At 48.4% G+C, this 18,943-nt stretch overlaps 1 protein-coding gene across 4 annotated transcripts in view; it reads right to left on the minus strand.

The window, feature by feature from the left end:
* Positions 1-18,943, minus strand: part of TEX2 (testis expressed 2) — a 716,722-nt gene that overhangs the window by 158,703 nt on the left and 539,076 nt on the right. For all 4 annotated transcript variants that reach the window (XM_086930910.1, XM_086930912.1, XM_086930911.1 and 1 more), the window contains exon 6: positions 5,932-6,078. In XM_086930910.1, coding sequence (XP_086787036.1) covers positions 5,932-6,078 — 147 coding nt within the window. The remainder of the gene's footprint in view (positions 1-5,931; positions 6,079-18,943) is intronic.

An 18,943-nucleotide genomic window follows, 5' to 3' on the forward strand; every position in this document is an offset into this window, starting at 1 on the left:
TCTACACAAGGATCTGCCCCTCTTGTGCACAAATGGCTCAGACCCTCTTCCACAAATGGCTCTGCCCCTCTTGTGCACAAATGGCTCTGCCCCTCTTCCGCAAATGGCCCTGCCCTCTTCCACAAAAGGCTCTGCCTCTCTTGTGCACAAATGCCCATCTTCCACAAACGGCTCAGCCCCTCTTCCACAAATGGCTCTGCGCTCAGCCCCTCTCATGCACAAATGGCTCTGCCCCTCTTCCACAAATGGCTCTGCCCCTCTCGTCCACAAATGGCTCTGCCCCTCTCGGGCAAAAATGTCTCTGCCCCTCTTCCACAAATGGCCCTGCCCTCTTCCACAAATGGCTCTGCCCTCTTCCATAAATGGCTCTGCCCCTCTTGTCCACAAATGGCTCTGCCCCTTTCGTGCACAAATGGCTCTGCCCCTCTCATGCACAAATGGCCATGCCCTCTTTCACAAATGGCTCTGCCTCTCTTGTGCACAAATGCTCCTCTTCCACAAATGGCTCTGCCCTTCTCGTGCACAAATGGTTCTGCCCCTCTCGTGCACTAATGGCCCTGCCCTCTTCCGCAAATGGCTCTTCTCCTCTTGTCCACAAGGGTTCTGCTCCTCTCGTGCACAAATGGCTCTGCCCCTCTCGTGCACAAATGGTCCTGCTCTCTTCCACAAATCGCTCTGCTCCTCTGTTGTGTGGCTCAGTCCCTCTTCCACAAATGGCTCTGCCCCTCTCGTGCACAAATGGCTCTGCCCCTCTTCCTCAAATGCCCATGCCCCTCTTCCGCTAATGGCCCTGCCCCTCTTCCGCTAATGGCCCTGCCCTCTTTCGCAAATGGCTCTGCCCCTCTTCCGCAAATGGCTCTGCCCCTCTTCCGCAAATGGCTCTGCCCCTCTTCCGCAAATGGCTCTGCCCCTCTTCCGCAAATGGCTCTGCCCCTCTTCCGCAAATGGCTCTGCCCCTCTTCCGCAAATGGCTCTGCCCCTCTTCGACAAATGGTCCTGCCCTCTTCCGCAAATGGCTCTGCCTCTCTTCCGCAAATGGCCCTGCCCTCTTCCACAAATGGCTATGTCTCTCTTGTGCACAAATGCCCCTCTTCCACAAATGGCTCTGCCCCTCTCGTGCACAAATGGCTCTGCCCCTCTCATGTACAAATGGCCCTGCGCTCTTCCACAAATGGCTCTGCCCCTCTTGTCCACAAGGGCTCTGTCCCTCTCGAGCACAAATCGCTCTGCCCCTCTCGTGCACAAATGGTCCTGCCCTCTTTCGCAAATGGCTCTGCCCCTCTTCCGCAAATGGCTCTGCCCCTCTTCCGCAAATGGCTCTGCCCCTCTTCCGCAAATGGCTCTGCCCCTCTTCCGCAAATGGCTCTGCCCCTCTTCGACAAATGGTCCTGCCCTCTTCCGCAAATGGCTCTGCCTCTCTCGTCCACAAATGGCTCTGCCTCTCTTCCGCAAATGGCCCTGCCCTCTTCCACAAATGGCTCTGTCTCTCTTGTGCACAAATGCCCCTCTTCCACAAATGGCTCTGCCCCTCTCGTGCACAAATGGCTCTGCCCCTCTCATGTACAAATGGCCCTGCGCTCTTCCACAAATGGCTCTGCCCCTCTTGTCCACAAGGGCTCTGTCCCTCTCGAGCACAAATCGCTCTGCCCCTCTCGTGCACAAATGGTCCTGCTCTCTTCCACAAATGGCTCTGCCCCTCTCTTGTGCACAAATGGCTCAGCCCCTCTTCCACAAATCGCTCTGCCCCTCTCGTACACAAATGGTTCTGCCCCTCTTCCGCAAATGCCCCTGCCCCTCTTCCGCAAATGGCCCTGCCCCTCTTCCGCAAATGGCTCTGCCCCTCTTCCGCAAATGGCCCTTCCCCTCTTCCGCAAATGGCCCTGCCCTCTTCCGCAAATGGCTCTGCCCCTCTTCCGCAAATGGCCCTGCCCTCTTGCGCAAATGGCTCTGCCCCTTTTGTGCACAAATGGTCCTGCCCTCTTACGCAAATGGCTCTGCCCCTCTTCCACAAATGGTCCTGCCCTCTTTCACAAATGGCTCTGCCCCTCTTGTGTACAAATGGCTCAGCCCCTCTTCCACAAATGGCTCTGCCCCTCTTGTGCACAAATGGCTCAGCCCCTCTTGTGCACAAATGGCTCATCCCTCTTCCACAATTGGCTCTGCCCCTCTTGTGGACAAATTTCTCAGCCCCTCTTCCACAAATAGCTCTGCCCCTCTTGTGCACAAATGGCTCAGTCCCTCTTCCACAAATGGCTCTGCCCCTCTTGTGCACAAATGGCTCAGCCCCCCTTGTGCACAAATGGCTCAGCCCTCTTCCACAATTGGCTCTGCCCCTCTTGTGCACAAATGGCTCAGCCCCTCTTCCACAAATGGCTCTGCCCCTCTTCCACAAATGGCTCTGCCCCTCTTCCACAAATGGCTCTGCCCCTCTTCCACAAATGGCTCTGCCCCTCTTCCACAAATGGCCTTGCCCCTCTTCCGCAAATGGCCCTGCCCTCTTCCGCAAATGGCTCTGCCCCTCTTCCGCAAATGGTCCTGCGCTCTTCCGCAAATGGCTCTGCCTCTCTTGTGCACAAATGGCTCAGCCCCTCTTCCACAAATGGCTCAGCCCCTCTCCCACAAATGCTCTGCCTCTCTCGTCCACAAATGGCTCTGCCTCTCTTCCGCAAATGGCCCTGCCCTCTTCCACAAATGGCTCTGTCTCTCTTGTGCACAAATGCCCCTCTTCTACAAATGACTCTGCCCCTCTCGTGCACAAATGGCTCTGCCCCTCTCATGCACAAATGGCCCTGCCCTCTTCCACAAATGGCTCTGCCCCTCTTGTCCACAAGGGCTCTGTCCCTCTCGAGCACAAATGGCTCTGCCCCTCTCGTGCACAAATGGTCCTGCTCTCTTCCACAAATGGCTCTGCCCCTCTCTTGTGCACAAATGGCTCAGCCCCTCGTCCACAAATGGCTCTGCCACTCTCGTACACAAATGGCTCTGCCCCTCTGCCGCAAATGCCCCTGCCCCTCTTCCCCAAATAGCCCTGCCCTCTTCCGCAAATGGCTCTGCCCCTTTTGTGCACAAATCGTCCTGCCCTCTTACGTAAATGGTCCTGCCCTCTTTCGCAAATGGCTCTGCCCCTCTTCCGCAAATGGCTCTGCCCCTCTTCGACAAATGGTCCTGCCCTCTTCCGCAAATGGCTCTGCCCCTCTTGTGCACAAATGGCTCAGCCCCTCTCCCACAAATGGCTCTGCCTCTCTCGTCCACAAATGGCTCTGCCTCTCTTCCGCAAATGGCCCTGGCCTCTTCCATAAATGGCTCTGCCCCTCTTGTCCACAAATGGCTCTGCCCCTTTCGTGCACAAATGGCTCTGCCCCTCTCATGCACAAATGGCCATGCCCTCTTCGACAAATGGCTCTGTCTCTCTTGTGCACAAATGCCCCTCTTCCACAAATGGCTCTGCCCCTCTCGTGCACAAATGGCTCTGCCCCTCTCGTGCACAAATGGCCCTGCCCTCTTCCACAAATGGCTCTGCCCCTCTTGTCCACAAGGGCTCTGTCCCTCTAGAGCACAAATGTCTCTGCCCCTCTCGTGCACAAATGGTCCTGCTCTCTTCCACAAATGGCTCTGCCCCTCTCTTGTGCACAAATGGCTCAGCCCCTCGTCCACAAATGGCTCTGCCACTCTCGTACACAAATGGCTCTGCCCCTCTGCCGCAAATGCCCCTGCCCCTCTTCCCCAAATAGCCCTGCCCTCTTCCGCAAATGGCTCTGCCCCTTTTGTGCACAAATGGTCCTGCCCTCTTACGTAAATGGTCCTGCTCTCTTCCACAAATGGCTCTGCCCCTCTCTTGTGCTCAAATGGCTCAGCTTCTCTTCCACAAATCACTCTGCCCCTCTTGTATACAAATGGCTCTGCCCCTCTTCCGCAAATGGCCCTGCCCTCTTCCGCAAATGGCTCTGCCCCTTTTGTGCACAAATGGTCCTGCCCTCTTACGCAAATGGCTCTGCCCCTCTTCCACAAATGGTCCTGCCCTCTTTCACAAATGGCTCGGCCCCTCTTGTGTACAAATGGCTCAGCCCCTCTTCCACAAATGGCTCTGCCCCTCTTGTGCACAAATGGCTCAGCCCCTCTTGTGCACAAATGGCTCAGCCCTCTTCCACAATTGGCTCTGCCCCTCTTGTGGACAAATGGCTCAGCCCCTCTTCCACAAATGGCTCTGCCCCTCTTGTGCACAAATGGCTCAGCCCCTCTTGTGCACAAATGGCTCAGCCCTCTTCCACAATTGGCTCTTCCCCTCTTCCACAATTGGCTCTTCCCCTCTTCCACAAATGGCTCTGCCCCTCTTGTGCACAAATGGCTCAGCCCCTCTTCCACAAATGGCTCTTCCCCTCTTTTGCACAAATGGCTCTGCCCCTCTTGTGCACAAATGGCTCAGCCCCTCTTCCACAAATGGCTCTTCCCCTCTTTTGCACAAATGGCTCAGCCCTTCTTCCACAAATGGCTCAGCCCCTCTTCCACAAATGGCTCTGCCCCTCTTCCACAAATGGCTCTGCCCCTCTTCCACAAATGGCTCTGCCCCTCCTGTTCACAAATGACTCTGCCCCTTTTGTGCACAAATGGCTCAGGCCCTCTTCCACAAATGGTCTTGCCCTCTTCCGCAAATGGCTCTGCCCCTCTTCCACAAATGGTCCTGCCCCTCTTCCACAAATGGTCCTGCCCTCTTTCACAAATGGCTCTGCCCCTCTTGTGCACAAATGGCTCAGCCTCTCTTTCACAAATGGCTCTGCTCCTCTTCCACAACTGGCTCAGCCCCTATTCCACATATGGCTCAGCCCTTCTTCCATAAATGGCCCTGCCCTCTTCCACAAATGGCTCTGCCTCTCTTGTGCACAAATGGCTCTGGCCCTCTGCCACAAATGGTTCTACCCCTCTTGTGCATGAATGCCCCTCTTCCACAAACGGCTCTGCCCCTCTTGTGCACAAATGGCTCTGCCCCTCTCCTGCACAAATGGCTCTGCCCCTCTCTTGTGCACAAATGGCTCTGCCCCTCCCGTTTCACAAATGGATTTATGTCTCTCTCCCACAAATGGCTCTGCCCCTCTCGTGCACAAATGGCAGTGCCCCTCTCGTGCACAATTGGCAGTGCCCCTCCCGTTTCACAAATGGATTTATGTCTCTCTCCCACAAATGGTTCTGCCACTCTCTTAGACATTCATTCCCCCTTTCTCCCAAATGGCTCTGCACGGACATGTAAAAGAATAACATTCGAAATTTTTCCTTCATTGCTTTAAGCATATTTTTGAATAAACCTCTTTACTGCTAACCCCATCCCCTTTGGCAAAATGGGGCTTTGCAAATACATGTCCATATAGGTACTGCGCAAGTTCGCCAACTGTAGATTTGCTTTTTCTTTAAAAATAAGGAAATAACCAGGACGTTTTGCAATCAGACATTTTCCTTGCGCAAGTTCTATTTATGGTGGAACAAAGCTTTCGCTGATTGTGTCCTGGAATATGTCCACTAAGAATGGCTCAATCAAGCATCCTTTGCCCTAACAGATGTGAAATAAGCAGAACTATTTAACTTTCACCGTTTTTCCACGATGGCATTCCCGTATTCTCCTTTCAGACAAATCAAGCGCTCGTTCACAAATGTAACATGTAATTAGCATCAATATTTCGAGCTTCTGCAAAATTTGCTTTAATAAACGTATTTGTGAAACGAATGGTCTAAAGTACAAATAATCATTTTAGAGCTCGAAATTAATAGAAAACTATGCAGTTGTACCCTGCGAGTCTTTTAGTTTGCCTTTATTAAGCAAAAACGTATGAAACGGAATCTTCCAGATAATGTACAAGTTACCAAGAAAAAGAATAATTCAAAACATTGTACGCAGTAGACATGAACGAAATATAGTACATACAGTGGACGTCATTTCCATACCTTTATTTTGCTGAGTTTCATTTGGATCTTTTTCGACACTAGGTCAGACCAGTATTTTTCTCCTAAGAAATCCCAAAACATTCTCCCTAAGAGGGCATTGACCCAGGCTTCCTGTCCTTCCTCTTCTGTCATCTGGGCTGCGGTTAGCTGGAAATGACAGATCACACATATGTAAGACTTGGTTGTACTGGGTACCCACGAGATATCCAATGACAGTGTGCATCCTGAGTAAAGCCTTGAGCAGCAAGTCATCAATGAATGAAGAATTTGAGATCATGGATAGCATACAGACAATGCCTCTACAAACCAATAGCAGAGGTACTCTTACAATCAACATCTGAAGAACTAAAGTCTGCGGGCCTTTGTTTGCAAGCTTACACTGACTCTACATCCTGTATTGAACAGAGGCATGTATTGACTTTAAAAACCAGTAGTGTTGCTAGGGACATCATGTGTATAAAGCCACGCGTTGAGTGTTTCAGTCAGCATACAGATGGGTACAGACTAAAGCTTTGGACTCTCCGGGCCTGCACACTAAACACCATATTAATGCAAGCAAGCCAACATCACTGGCCTCTCGCACAACAAAACCGGAAGTAAAAGGTCATGAGAAACAGAAGCCACATGATCTAGTTGACTTCTGATGTAAGGAGTATGTAAATGTGGACAGTGGAGAGCATGCATCGAGTCATATCTATACATTTGGTGAACATGGTAAATTCCGAAACATGCACTTATGATTATCATGTTGGACCTATTACTGAACGCTAGATTGCTTTGTACAACACAGCATCAGGATTTCACTAAGATTTGTACAATACACATTGTGTATATATTGCATCGCTATGATAAGTAGATAGATGATCATACCTTGAAATAGGACTCAAAAATGTATTGTGGAGAATACAATTTGTACATTTAAGAAGCAATGGCATAATATACAACAGGCTTTATGTCAGGAACCCACAGAGGCCATAAGCTGCAGAATTACATATCAAACGAAAAGATGAATCAAAAGAAATTACAGCACCGTAGTACATTTTTTACTTAAAATCTAGAAAAAAAATCTAGACACAGAAAAAAAACATCCAAACAGGTTTCATACAAAGACTTGGAACAGGCCAGAGCTCTGGTTCCCTCACTAAGGATACTCTACAACCGGGGAATCGGGGACAAAGCTCCTCCGTATGCCATGCCACTACTCGGTGCTCAACGCGAGCCCACCTTTTTTGTTCACAGCATCCACACAGCACTCTGCGACTCCCAAACAAATTCTCTGGGGGACTTCCCTCCGCTTTTTTTACTTTTCACTCAAACTTTACCTGAACTGAATATGCACTACACACGCCAACTTGAGGATCTGTCGAGTGGGGCCATCAAGTGAGAGTTAGCAGTTCAGTGGGATCCAGCAGGACCCAGGGAGTCCAGGCGCCAGAAGGATTGGCAAACTCGTAAGAAATGTAACAAGCCCAGCCCGGCCTGTGGAATTTGAAGAGCTGCTATGTGCACCTTTTTTTCATGCCTGACCGGTGGCAGTGTTGCACCTCAAGCGGCTACTCAGGACCTCGTGAAGGGAAAAGTTAGGTGCTATTTTGGGTTAGAGGGGACCTGCCCTTGCCTACCAATCTGTCTGCTCTGAGCTCGGTCAGGAGGACACAAGGACTGCTCCAAGCCACAGTGCTCTGGTTCCACTGGCTCCTACCACCCAGCCCCTGACACAGTGTCAGTCCTCGATGGGGAGTCAAGGATGGCGGGCGTGAGGTAGGGGATGAAAGCCCGTTAGACTGGTTGCTGATGTATGAGCATTGGTCCATTGGTGTAAGTGGCTCATTTGTTCTGACCTGCCCCACCCTGGCTTCACCTCCCAAGGCTGTCAAGCCATTGAAGGAGGAGGAAACAAGGATATCACAGAAAGCAAGGAGTTGCATCGTATCACACTCAGACCTGTAAACCAACAAGCTTTCATAAAATCCTTCTGTAATGTTTCATCATTCCCAGGGTGGAGGCAGCAACAGTATCAGCAGGGATTCCAGGGATGAAGTAAGCTGCACTTCTAATTTTCTCCCCATTATCCTTACATCTTCTTTCTCTTTTTACTTCTTCTCTTTGACTTAAAATCTGACTTTACCATTAAAGAGGGGTTTAAATCAAAATTCTTTTGAGGCCAAAGATGACATTTCTACCTGTACCCAATCGAAAGGTAACACTTATTAAATGTAAAAGGGTAACAAAATGTTATCATATGGGAGAAGCAGGTCTTACAGTAGCAAAAATTAATTTAGGATTTTTTCACTACCAGGACATGTACAACTTAAACACACATGTCCTAACGTTTAAATACAATGCATCCTGCCCTATAGGCTGTTTAGGGCCTAACATAGGGGTGAGTATTAAAAGGGAGGTTTAGGTTTAGTAAAAGGTTTATTTCATCAGGTCGAATTGGCAGTTAAAAATTGCATAAAGGCTGCAATGGAAGACCTGAGACATGTTTCAAAAGGTTACTTAAGTGAGTAGCACAATAAGTGCGGCAGTCCCACTAGTAGAATTTAATTTAGAGGCCCTGGATACATGTAGTTCAATCAATCAAAGCATTTATAGAGCGCGCTACTCACCCGTGAGGGTCTCAAGGCGCTGCTGCTACTGCTTGAAGAGCCAGGTCTTGAGGTGCTTCATGAAGCTGAGATGATCCTGGGTCAGTCGTAAGTGAGTGGGGAGAGAGTTCCAGGTCTTCGCAGCCAGGTAGGAGAATGATCTTCCTCCTGAGGTGGTTCTGCGAATTCGTGGGACGATGGAGAGGGCGAGGCTGGTGGAGCGAAGCTGGCGGGTGGGGGTGTAGAACGAGAGTCGGCTGTTGAGGTAGTTTGGGCCCATGTTGTGGAGAGCTTTGTGTGCGTGGGTGAGCAGTTTGAACGTGATCATTTTGTTGACGGGAAGCCAGTGGAGGTTTCTTAGGTGGGTGGTTATGTGGCTGTGGCGAGGGATGTCGAGGATGAGTCGTGCGGCGGTGTTTTGTATGCGCTGGAGCCAAGTCTGGAGTTTGGCGGTGGTTCCTGCGTATAGGGCGTTCCCGTAGTCCAGTCGGCTGATGACGAAGGCCTGGGTCTCCTCATTCCTCACCGGGGGAGGCGAACCCAGAGAGTCTGCCTCCCCCTTTCCGCTCCCCGGCGACAGAAATCATCTGCGGCGTACCCCAAGGTTCATCACTCAGCCCTACACTCTTCAACATCTACATGAGCCCCCTCGCCACCATCGCACGGAAACACAACATCAACATCATCTCCTACGCTGACGACACCCAGCTGATACTCTCCCTCACCAAGGATCCAGCGACCGCCAAATCAAACTTCCAGGAAGGAATGAAAGAAGTAGCAGACTGGATGAAGCACAGCCGTCTCAAACTCAACTCTGACAAGACGGAGGTCCTCATCCTCGGATCATCCCCCTCGGCTTGGGACGAATCCTGGTGGCCCCCGGCGCTGGGCACCGCACCGACACCCACAGACCACACACCCAACCTGGGCTTCATCCTAGACTCCACGCTCACAATGACCAAATGTAAATGTAGTATACTTGTAAAGCGCACAGCTGCCCAGCAACGGGGCGTCCCGGCGCTGTATAACGCTGTGGAACCCTTCCTGGCTCTCCCTGTGAGATGCCCCTCCTGGGCACCCCCAAGGTGAAGCCAGGCATCCCAGTGTTGTAGGGGCCGTTGTGGAGATTAAGCAAGCTATTGCCCAGAGTTGCAGCGTGGGACCCATGATTAGAGTAGGCGCCGAGGCGAGAATGATCGAGTGTATGGATATTGAGCCCAAGACCCTGCCGCGTCGGGACTTGAACCCTGGTCCCGGGCCTGATCTCTGCTTCAGAGTCTGCCGCTCTAACCAGTGAGCCACACTTCTCCACGGTCAATGGTCAAGTCAACGCCGTCTCATCCTCATGCTTCAACACCCTACGCATGCTCCGGAAGATCTTCCAATGGATCCCCACCGAAACCAGAAAAACAGTCACCCAGGCCCTCGTCACCAGCCGACTGGACTACGGTAACGCCCTCTACGCGGGAACAACCACCAAACTCCAGAACCGCCTCCAGCATACAAAACGCCTCCGCACGACTCATCTTCAACATTCCCCGCCGCAAGCACACCTCTACACACCTGAGAAATCTCCACTGGCTCCCCGTCAGCAAAAGGATCACGTTCAGACTGCTCACCCATGCACACAAAGCACTCCACAACTTGGGACCTGAATACCTCAACAACTGACTCACGTTCTACACCCCCACCCGCCAGCTGCGGTCCACCAACCTCGCCCTCGCCATCGTCCCACGGATCCGCAGAGCCACCACTGGAGGAATATCCTTCTCCTACCTCGCAGCAAAGACCTGGAACTCCCTCCCCACTCACCTCCGACTGACCCAGGACCACCACAGCTTCAGGAAGCACCTCAAGACCTGGCTCTTCGAGCAGTAGCAGCACCCCCTCCCCCAGCGCCTTGAGACCCTCACGGGTGAGTAGCGCGCTCTACAAATTCTATGATTGATTGATTGATTGATTGATTGGGTGACTGTTCTTCTAGTTTCTGTGGGGATCCACTGGAAGATCTTCCGAAGCATTCTCAGGGTGTTGAAGCATGAGGATGAGACAGCGTTGACTTTTTTGATCATCGTGAGGGAGGAGTCCAGGATAAAGCCCAGGTTGCATGCGTGGTCCGTGGGTGTCGGTGCGGCTCCCAGCACCGGGGGCCACCAAGAGTTATCCCAGGCAGATGGGGATAGTCCGAGGATGAGGACTTCCGTCTTGTCTGAGTTGAGCTTGAGACGGCTGTGCTTCATCCAGTCTGCTACTTCTTTCATCCCTTCCTGGAAGTTGGTTTTGGTGGTGGCTGGGTCCTTAGTGAGGGATAGTATCAGCTGGGTGTCGTTGGTGTAGGAGATGATGTTGATGTTGTGTTTTCGTGCGATGGTGGCGAGGAGGCTCATGTAGATGTTGAAGAGTGTTGGGATGAGTGAGGATCCTTGAGGAACGCCACAGATGATCTCGGTGGCCGCGGATCGGAAGGGGGGGGGGGAGGCGGACTCTCTGGGTTCTTCTGGAGAGGAACGAGATGATCCAATCCAGTTCAAATTTACTAGGGATTTACAAATAAATTAAATGTGCCAGTTGGGTGTAAACCAATTTTACCATGTTTAATGGAGTGAACAGAAGCACTTTAGCACTGGTTAGCAATGGTAAAGTGCAGAGTCCTAATGCCAACAAAAACGAAACTCGGAAAAACAGGAGGGGTGAAAGCAAAACATTGTTGAGGCGACCGCGGGTCTCTGGAGGCCTGTTGCGGCCGCGGCAGCCTTTATAATTTATTTGGTCCAGTCCCAAATAAATTATAAAGGCGGCCGCGGCGGGCCTCCAGTGCCGCAACCATAGTTTAAAAGTGCAAAGCCGAAGCCGCCAGCGCTGCAGCCTGCACTCCTTGATCTGCGTGGGTAACTGCTGCACAGTGCATACAAACGCGGGACTTAGTTTTTGGCAATAACTAAGTACCGCGTTTGTGTGCACTGTGCAGCAGTTACCCAACGCCGGTCAAGGAGTGCAGGCTGCAGCGCGGCTTAACTAAATCCCACGTTTGTGTCCTCTCGGACTCCCGGACCGTGTTGCCCCCCCCCCCCCCCCCCCCGGCCCACCTCGAGTCCAGGGAGTCAATCTTGTAGCATGCGCGGCGCGTGCTACAAATAACGGCCCTGAAATGACATTTTTGGCCAGCCCTCGTTCGCGATTAGAACGTAGCAGTGACGCATTACTCGCTTCACCGCTACGCTCTTGTCGTGAGGAGTCAATTCTAGCCTAGGGCAGTGCTTTATACAGCTTTGGGCGTTTTGCTGGACTTTCCAACCGCTTCCCTGACTTGCTTGCTTTGCACAAAGCAATCTGTTTAGCACCCTTAATGAATAATTCATGGACCAACCCTCCGCATGCAGTCATTAAAAAAAAGGATGGGGTGTGAAATACCTTCAGGTTTGTAACTTAAAGGCTGGCCTTAAGTTTGTTTTCTTTGCATAACATGCGCTAGCTACAGCCAAAGCTCAAATGAAGGCGGCTTAATGTGTTTTTACGCATATTTAACTGGTATTAAGGAGGAAACCCCCCTTTGCGCAGTTATTATTCAATTATAGCCTTAAGATGCGTTTCTAAACTTGAAAATCCATAATTGTGCATAATCTCATATTCCAGTGGCCTTGTGTGTAGAGTAAATTTCTCCTTTTGTAGCAAAGCTTGGGATTTTACGTAACTGCATAATATCTGGAATAAAGGTCCATCAGTTGTGACTACTCTAGTCATTGTAGTTGGTGCCTTCTCAAATGGTGGTGGACTTTAGGACTAGTAATACTGTTTGTTTCGAAGTGTGTACATCCGTAACTGAATTGAAAACTTATTTATATGGCTCTTACCCCAGACATGGCTTTAAATTGACTTATGGCACGTAGCATGCCACTAAACTAGTGGCCACTCAATTGGTTATTTGGTCTGTGAGAGATAAAGAGCAGGTCTAGCCAGGGATTGGTGGAAGGTGGCAAGGCAAGTTCACAAAGAGCCCCCCCCCCCGCAAACTGTGTGAGTCCTAGGCATCTGCAGGCAGGCAATTATTAAATCAATTGCTCTTAAAATACACGATAAAAACGAAGCTTTACGCAAATGTATTGGTCACAATTTCAAATTAATGGTAGTTCTGGAAGCAAGTATTAGGAGTTGCAGAGTAAGCGCTAACCGCTCCGCTGGCTTTTGACTAGTCATGTATGGATACATAATCTAGCAGCAGTGCAAGCAGGGAGAGAAAAGTTTGAGAAATCCCCGTCTGCCATATGCCTAGAGACCAGCCAGGTCATACACGGTCCCCAAACAGAGCAATGAACCTTAAAGGAGAAAACAGAGGAGGTAAGACCTTGCATGGTGAACCCCTGGCACTGAAGACATGTCACAGAACAAAATACGCAACACTGATCACAAAAGAACTAAAGCGCTATGTGACCAACCAGCAACATATTGTCCCAGAGCAGGTCTCCATCAAGAGATGAACGCACTATAGTAAGGACCAGGTCAGGGCTGAAACCTCTAATGGTCACAAATCCAAATAAATAACACTGACCGTGAGGAGGCTGTGCTGAAGGATGCTGGAAGATGAATTCTCCATGAGATCATTTCTCTTAAGGCTGCCATGGACATACTATGACTAAGGCAGTAGACATTTTATCATGGCTGGCAGAGCCAAGCTTCATTCTAGCCTATGAATCGCAGTAAATGGGAGAAAAAAAAATTCGGAGAATTCGATAGCAGGTAAATTAACAAGGTGCATGAGAGATGGATATTGTGACAGGGTGAAATTCATCTGTGCTCTCTCCAGTGCTGAAAAAGACAGATGTTGATTCAGTTATCATTAAGAATTATCAGCCCATATCTTGCCCATCAATTGTTCTTTTGCATTTGTAACCCCAAGTGGGATGGGTTTGCCCAGACGTGGGTCCGGTGCTCTCCATGCCACTGGAGTCGAGCTAGCCTGGCTGATGAGGGGTGAAACCGGTCCTAGGATGCTTATTTCCAGTCCAGGGAGGACCTGGCTTGGCAGTTCAGGCAGGACTGTTCCTATTGGCAGCAGGGTCAAGACTGATTTGCATATGGCTGGGTTCCAACTGGAATGGCACGGGGAGCAAAAAACGATGGATTTAGGCCCAGATCTCTGTACTGGGTTGAATGTATGACATTGTTCTGCATTCTGTCCATCAATTGTTCTTTTTGCATTTATATTTGTTACCAGCAGCTGATAATATACTCATGGTGATACTGGCAAACAGTAAAGTATATATGTGCAATCTATTGAGATCCCATACCCTAGCCCCGCCCAGGTAAGTTTTCAGCTGGATTACACCAATGAGTCACTCCATTGATGATCTTAGGATGGCTGCCAATTGCAGCATTGTTTGACTTTACTCAATCTATTGGCTGTGTTTGTCATCCTCAAGCATTCCATCCTAAACAAGCATTAGAAATGCAATAGGTCTCGCATTTTTTTTTGAGTTAGAGCCATTGGTGTTGTAAATGGCAATGTCTTTGACACTTGTGTTATGGGGTGGATGTATGTGGTTTGAGTGAAATTATGTGGGTGGGATTGGAATTGCTAGTTGTGTAATTGTGTGGCATGGAATTGCGTGGAGTGGATTTGTGTAGTGTAAATATGGGGTATGCTGTGCAGTGGAATTGTGTATATTAAGTGATGTAGAGCACTGTGGTGTAGATAAAAGTTGTGTAGAGTATAGTGGCATAGAGTGGCGCTGCTTATTTTGCAGTGGAGTAGAGTGGTGTAGATTGTAAAAGAGTGGCTTAGAGTGGTGTAGTATGAAGTGTAGTGGCATATAGTAGAAGTAGAGTGAAGTGGTATAGATTGGAGTGGTAAAGAGTAGAGTGGATTGGCGTAGAATACAGTGCCATGGAGTGCAGTTTTGCAGAGTAGAATAGGTGTCCCCAGTACTTCAGTATTCACTGGCCTTTGTCCTTATATACACACATGCACAGACAATAGAGGGTAACGCATGTACACACTACTAACACTACTTCATGCACACACGACAGGAGCACCTACATGCATACATGAAAGGAGATGCAGACATGCATATATGAGGGGATGTGTCCTAGGAATGCAAACTTCTGCCTTTTGGTTCTGGAACCTCCGGTTTGAATCCCAGCCTCAGTGCTAGACTCAAAATCGTATGGTTGTTGGCAAATCACTTAATCTTCCTGTACCTAAAATGTGTTACAATGTATTTGTGTCATCCACACTTGATGTACGCTATCTTGTACATCATCTCCAGACCCTTCACATAAAGGTATTTAGAGAGTGCTCTGTTTCTTCACTGCTAGGTTTGCGCTATATAAGTACCTACACATGCATACATATGATTTAGGCTTCTACAACCACACGTGGCAGAGGCTATAACATGCATAGAGCAATGAGGCTGGCTGCTACGTGGGTACATAACTGAAGAAGTAACATATATAGAAGGCTGATGCTTCTGATTGCAATCATGACTCCCAATGCGAAATGCATAATGAGTGAGGCTGTTACATGCATACCCAATGTACCGCAATTATATCTGGACCTACTATGTGCACACATGACTTACACTGCTATGTGCATATATGACTCAAGCTGCTATGTGTACTCCTAACTCAAGCTGATTAAAGAACACATGACGAGGGCTGCTACATAGAGAGAGGACTGGGTGAGGCCGAACAGAGGTTGCTGCATTCATGCAGCATTGAGGCTGATTTATAAATCAATCATAATCAGTGGCATCTTGTACATCCTAGACTTGGCACCAAAACCTCTTCACACACTGAAGGTAGGTGTGAGCCTCGAGGCCAAAGAGCCGGGTCTGAAAGGGCTGGACTGGTCGGTGGGCTGGTCACAGGTAAGTGGGGGCTGGGCCTAGCCTATTTACTACTGCAAATAATGTAATAATACGGTCTGATGGTTGGTTTATCAGACCCAAATACTGAGTGTCTCAGGTTCATCCCTGCCTGTCTTGAGTGTGTTTGAATATGGGGTGTCCCGTAATTTGGGTCTTGTGTCAACTCACATGCAGATCAGTGCTGCCCCCTGCCTGTAACAGGAAGTTCTTACAGCAGCTTTGAACGCAATAATAACTTAAAAAGTATTAATGTGAAGTTATTTGCAGTGTTTAAATTAGGAGAAATTCTGGAAATATCTGTATTACTAATGAGGAGAAAAGGGACGAAAGGGTTGTGAGAACTAAAAGAAGGTGGGGGTTGTGCAACATATTTAATAGGTTATTGGGGCTTTGTAATGGGAAGCACTCACATCATCCATCAAGTAGCCATCTTATATAAATTTCATACAGGTACGAAAACAGATTTGGTGCTTTTTTTTTATTACGGAATGAAGATAGCACGATTGGCACTGCTACACTTGACATAAATTAGTTTTGCACAAGGGCAAACATTGAGAAAATGAATAGATTCGTTTTGTGTGTTCCTATTAAAAATAACAGAAAATCTATAGTTTATTCATTTTTAAAACATGAAAAAGGAAACTACGTTGATTATGAATTACGTTAAAGTATAAACTCTTAAAGCCTCATAAATACTGTAAAATTAGTTTGCTTAATTTCTTTACTAGTGGATATTCACTAATGATATATTTTCCTTTGCTAAAACCAAATTATTTAACATAAAATCATTTGATCATTTGCAATCAAACTATGAAAATGTTTCGCAAACTATTTACCTCATTTTTGCAACGGTGAAAAACACATTTGTGCAATATGGAATAGAGTAAGCGCTAAGAATTTCTGTATTTCACCAAAAGACAGCTGTGCAAACGAGCACTTGCGCTGTTTGTTGTGCACCAGTGCCCAGTGAATGTCGAAAAGGCCCCAGGACGCTCACTGTGTTGGAAGAGCTGTGTTTAGGGCAACAGAGCTGGAACCTGCAGTGCTGGCCCGTCACTTACCTGATTGTACGTTTCTGTTTCTGTTTTTTGTTTCTTGGGTCGTCCTCCCCAGTTGTGGGTCATTGCCAATTTGCCAGGATGTTAAACAAGCCCTTGTCATTAGTCGCCTTGACAATGCCAATGCTTATGGCCGCCAATGACCCCTCACTGTCCAGACTTCAGCTGGTGCAAAGCGATGCTGCACGCTAGGTAAGTAACCGCCCGGCTCCTACTCTGAGAACCCGACATTGGCTTTGGTCAGGAAATGCCATGTTTTTAAGGTCTGCTGCCTCAAGTCTTTGATGGGCAGAGCCCCCACGTCCATAGAGGATAAATGACGTCATTACTGCTCTTCCAGAACTCTTCGGTCTAGCCATAAAGTGCAACTGACCGTTCCCCCCCTCAGCTCTTCCAGAGTCGGAGGTAGATCTCACTCTTCACCGCCCCTCGGCTTGGAATCAACTTCCGTCCCATCTATGCAGTTGTCCAGATTTTGTTTAGTTTAAAAAACTCTTGAAGGCCTGGTTATTTTAGTTGTGGTTGTGCTATGTTGTCTAAGCGCCCAGATACACCAGCCGATATGAGTCATTGCGCTATATCAAGTGAAAATAACAAAACATTATTTAATTTTCCAAGCAGTGAGTGACCCCCCCTGAGAAGGCTTTGCGAACCTGAAGGGGTCCCCGGACCCAAGGATAAGAACAAGGACAGACTTTTATTGTGTTTCTATTTGCAGATATCAGGGTGTTGTACCGTGTATGTTGCGGGTATTAACGCACGGGCACTGTGTAAGGCTTCCGCCGGGGCTGTGCTGGCGAGGGATTTGCAGTCTGGTTGAAAGCAGACCGTTGTAGGGTTAATAGTTACCGTAACAAGCACTTTACAATTCATAACACCCTTTTATAGCGCTTTCTCACGCCAGACACAGACAACAGGTGCTAGCACTGTGCAAATCAACAAAACTGCTTTCATCGACATTGGAATGATGAAACGTGTCCAGCCCCTCTGATAAACACGTGTGCCCTGCGAGTTCTGTGCAACAGGTGGTAACCCACTAAACTGTAAGGACAGGAAGTCAGAGTTCAGTTTGGCAGCTGCCACCTTTCAAGTGTGGCTTTATTGCATGCTTCTGCTAATGCTTACTAACACCTCCGACCCTTTGCATCACAAAGGCTCGCCCTAAAAATGTCAAGTTGACCCGCTCTTCTGCTTCAAGGTCTTTTACTTGCACCTCAGAAGCACAGCATATGATTGTACATTCTTAAGTCAACACTAGTTGTATTAAACCGGGCCTATAATGCATGCAGCACTAAAACACATAATAGAGTCCTGCCACAAACAACACTGAAAAATGCTGTTCTGCCTTAGATTACATCAGTCTTTTAGTTAAGTGTCCATTGACCATCTTTAATTAGCTGGTCATTAACACCTTATCCCTCATTACTAGGTGGCCGAATTTTTTTAGCTGGTAAAACGTCCCAGGTGAAATACCGTTATTCAATGTTTATAGTAATACCACTGACAATTCCAAGCTAGTTTTCCAGGTTAGAATAGAAGTACTGTGCTGTTTCATTCTAACTGACTGGTAAAATCACACATTTTCCTTTTTATGACATGCTTTGCCCGCTGAAATTTCTTCCGGTTATACCGAAGGAATTTGGATGGGGTACCCTGCCCCCACACCAAATCCCCTTCCCCGGAATGTAAACACCGCTGATTACAAATGTGCTCTTTTGATGGTACCTTGCTGCATGCTGGGCCGCAATAGGAACATCCTTATATCTCACTCTCATTCCTGTCTCACCCTTGTTTCCATTGATGAGGCCATATTGTCTCACAATCGTCTCTCTCATCCATATTGATCTGAATCCAAAACCCCTGGCACACAGAGAATGAGAAATTCAGAAAGGAATGAAAACTCTGAGTTGGAATGAAAGGATACGTTTTGAGGCCAGGTGTTACAGGACTGAAGTTTTTGCTTTCTTCAACATATAGGACAATGGGAAGGTCTTCTTATGAAGAGATTACATATTTAAACAAGGTAAACCTAAGTTGGCATGTAAAGCACCACCCTAAGGCAAGAACGGAGGAAGCCAGAAGGCCACAAAGAAACAGTCTCAGACCCACACGTTAAGCAAGTATTGACAACGTTCTGGCTTTTCCTTTGTAAAAATATTTTAATCAATTTCAACAAGAGACACAGATTAGACAGCACATGTCACCACCGAGCAAGCTTTCCTGTACAAACAGCAGAAATTAACAAGAACTAGCTAAAAAAAATGCTTGTTTGATTTAGTTGCTCGCCGTGAAATGGATCCAAAAAAAAAAAACAAGCTCGCCTGGATTAACTAGCTGCTTGCGCACAGACCTAGAAACATTGAGAGCTGGGAGACGACCGAGGCCAACTAACACAATTAGGCAAAAGACAATCATTAAAGACCAAAACACCTTCAGCAGCTCATATTATTCTTTTAAAAAAACAGTGCATAGTTCCAAAATGCCTAAGTGCGTTATACTA

The sequence above is a fragment of the Lissotriton vulgaris genome, chromosome 7 (assembly GCF_964263255.1).
Source record: "Lissotriton vulgaris chromosome 7, aLisVul1.2, whole genome shotgun sequence".
In the NCBI taxonomy this organism is placed as follows: Eukaryota; Metazoa; Chordata; class Amphibia; order Caudata; family Salamandridae; genus Lissotriton; species Lissotriton vulgaris.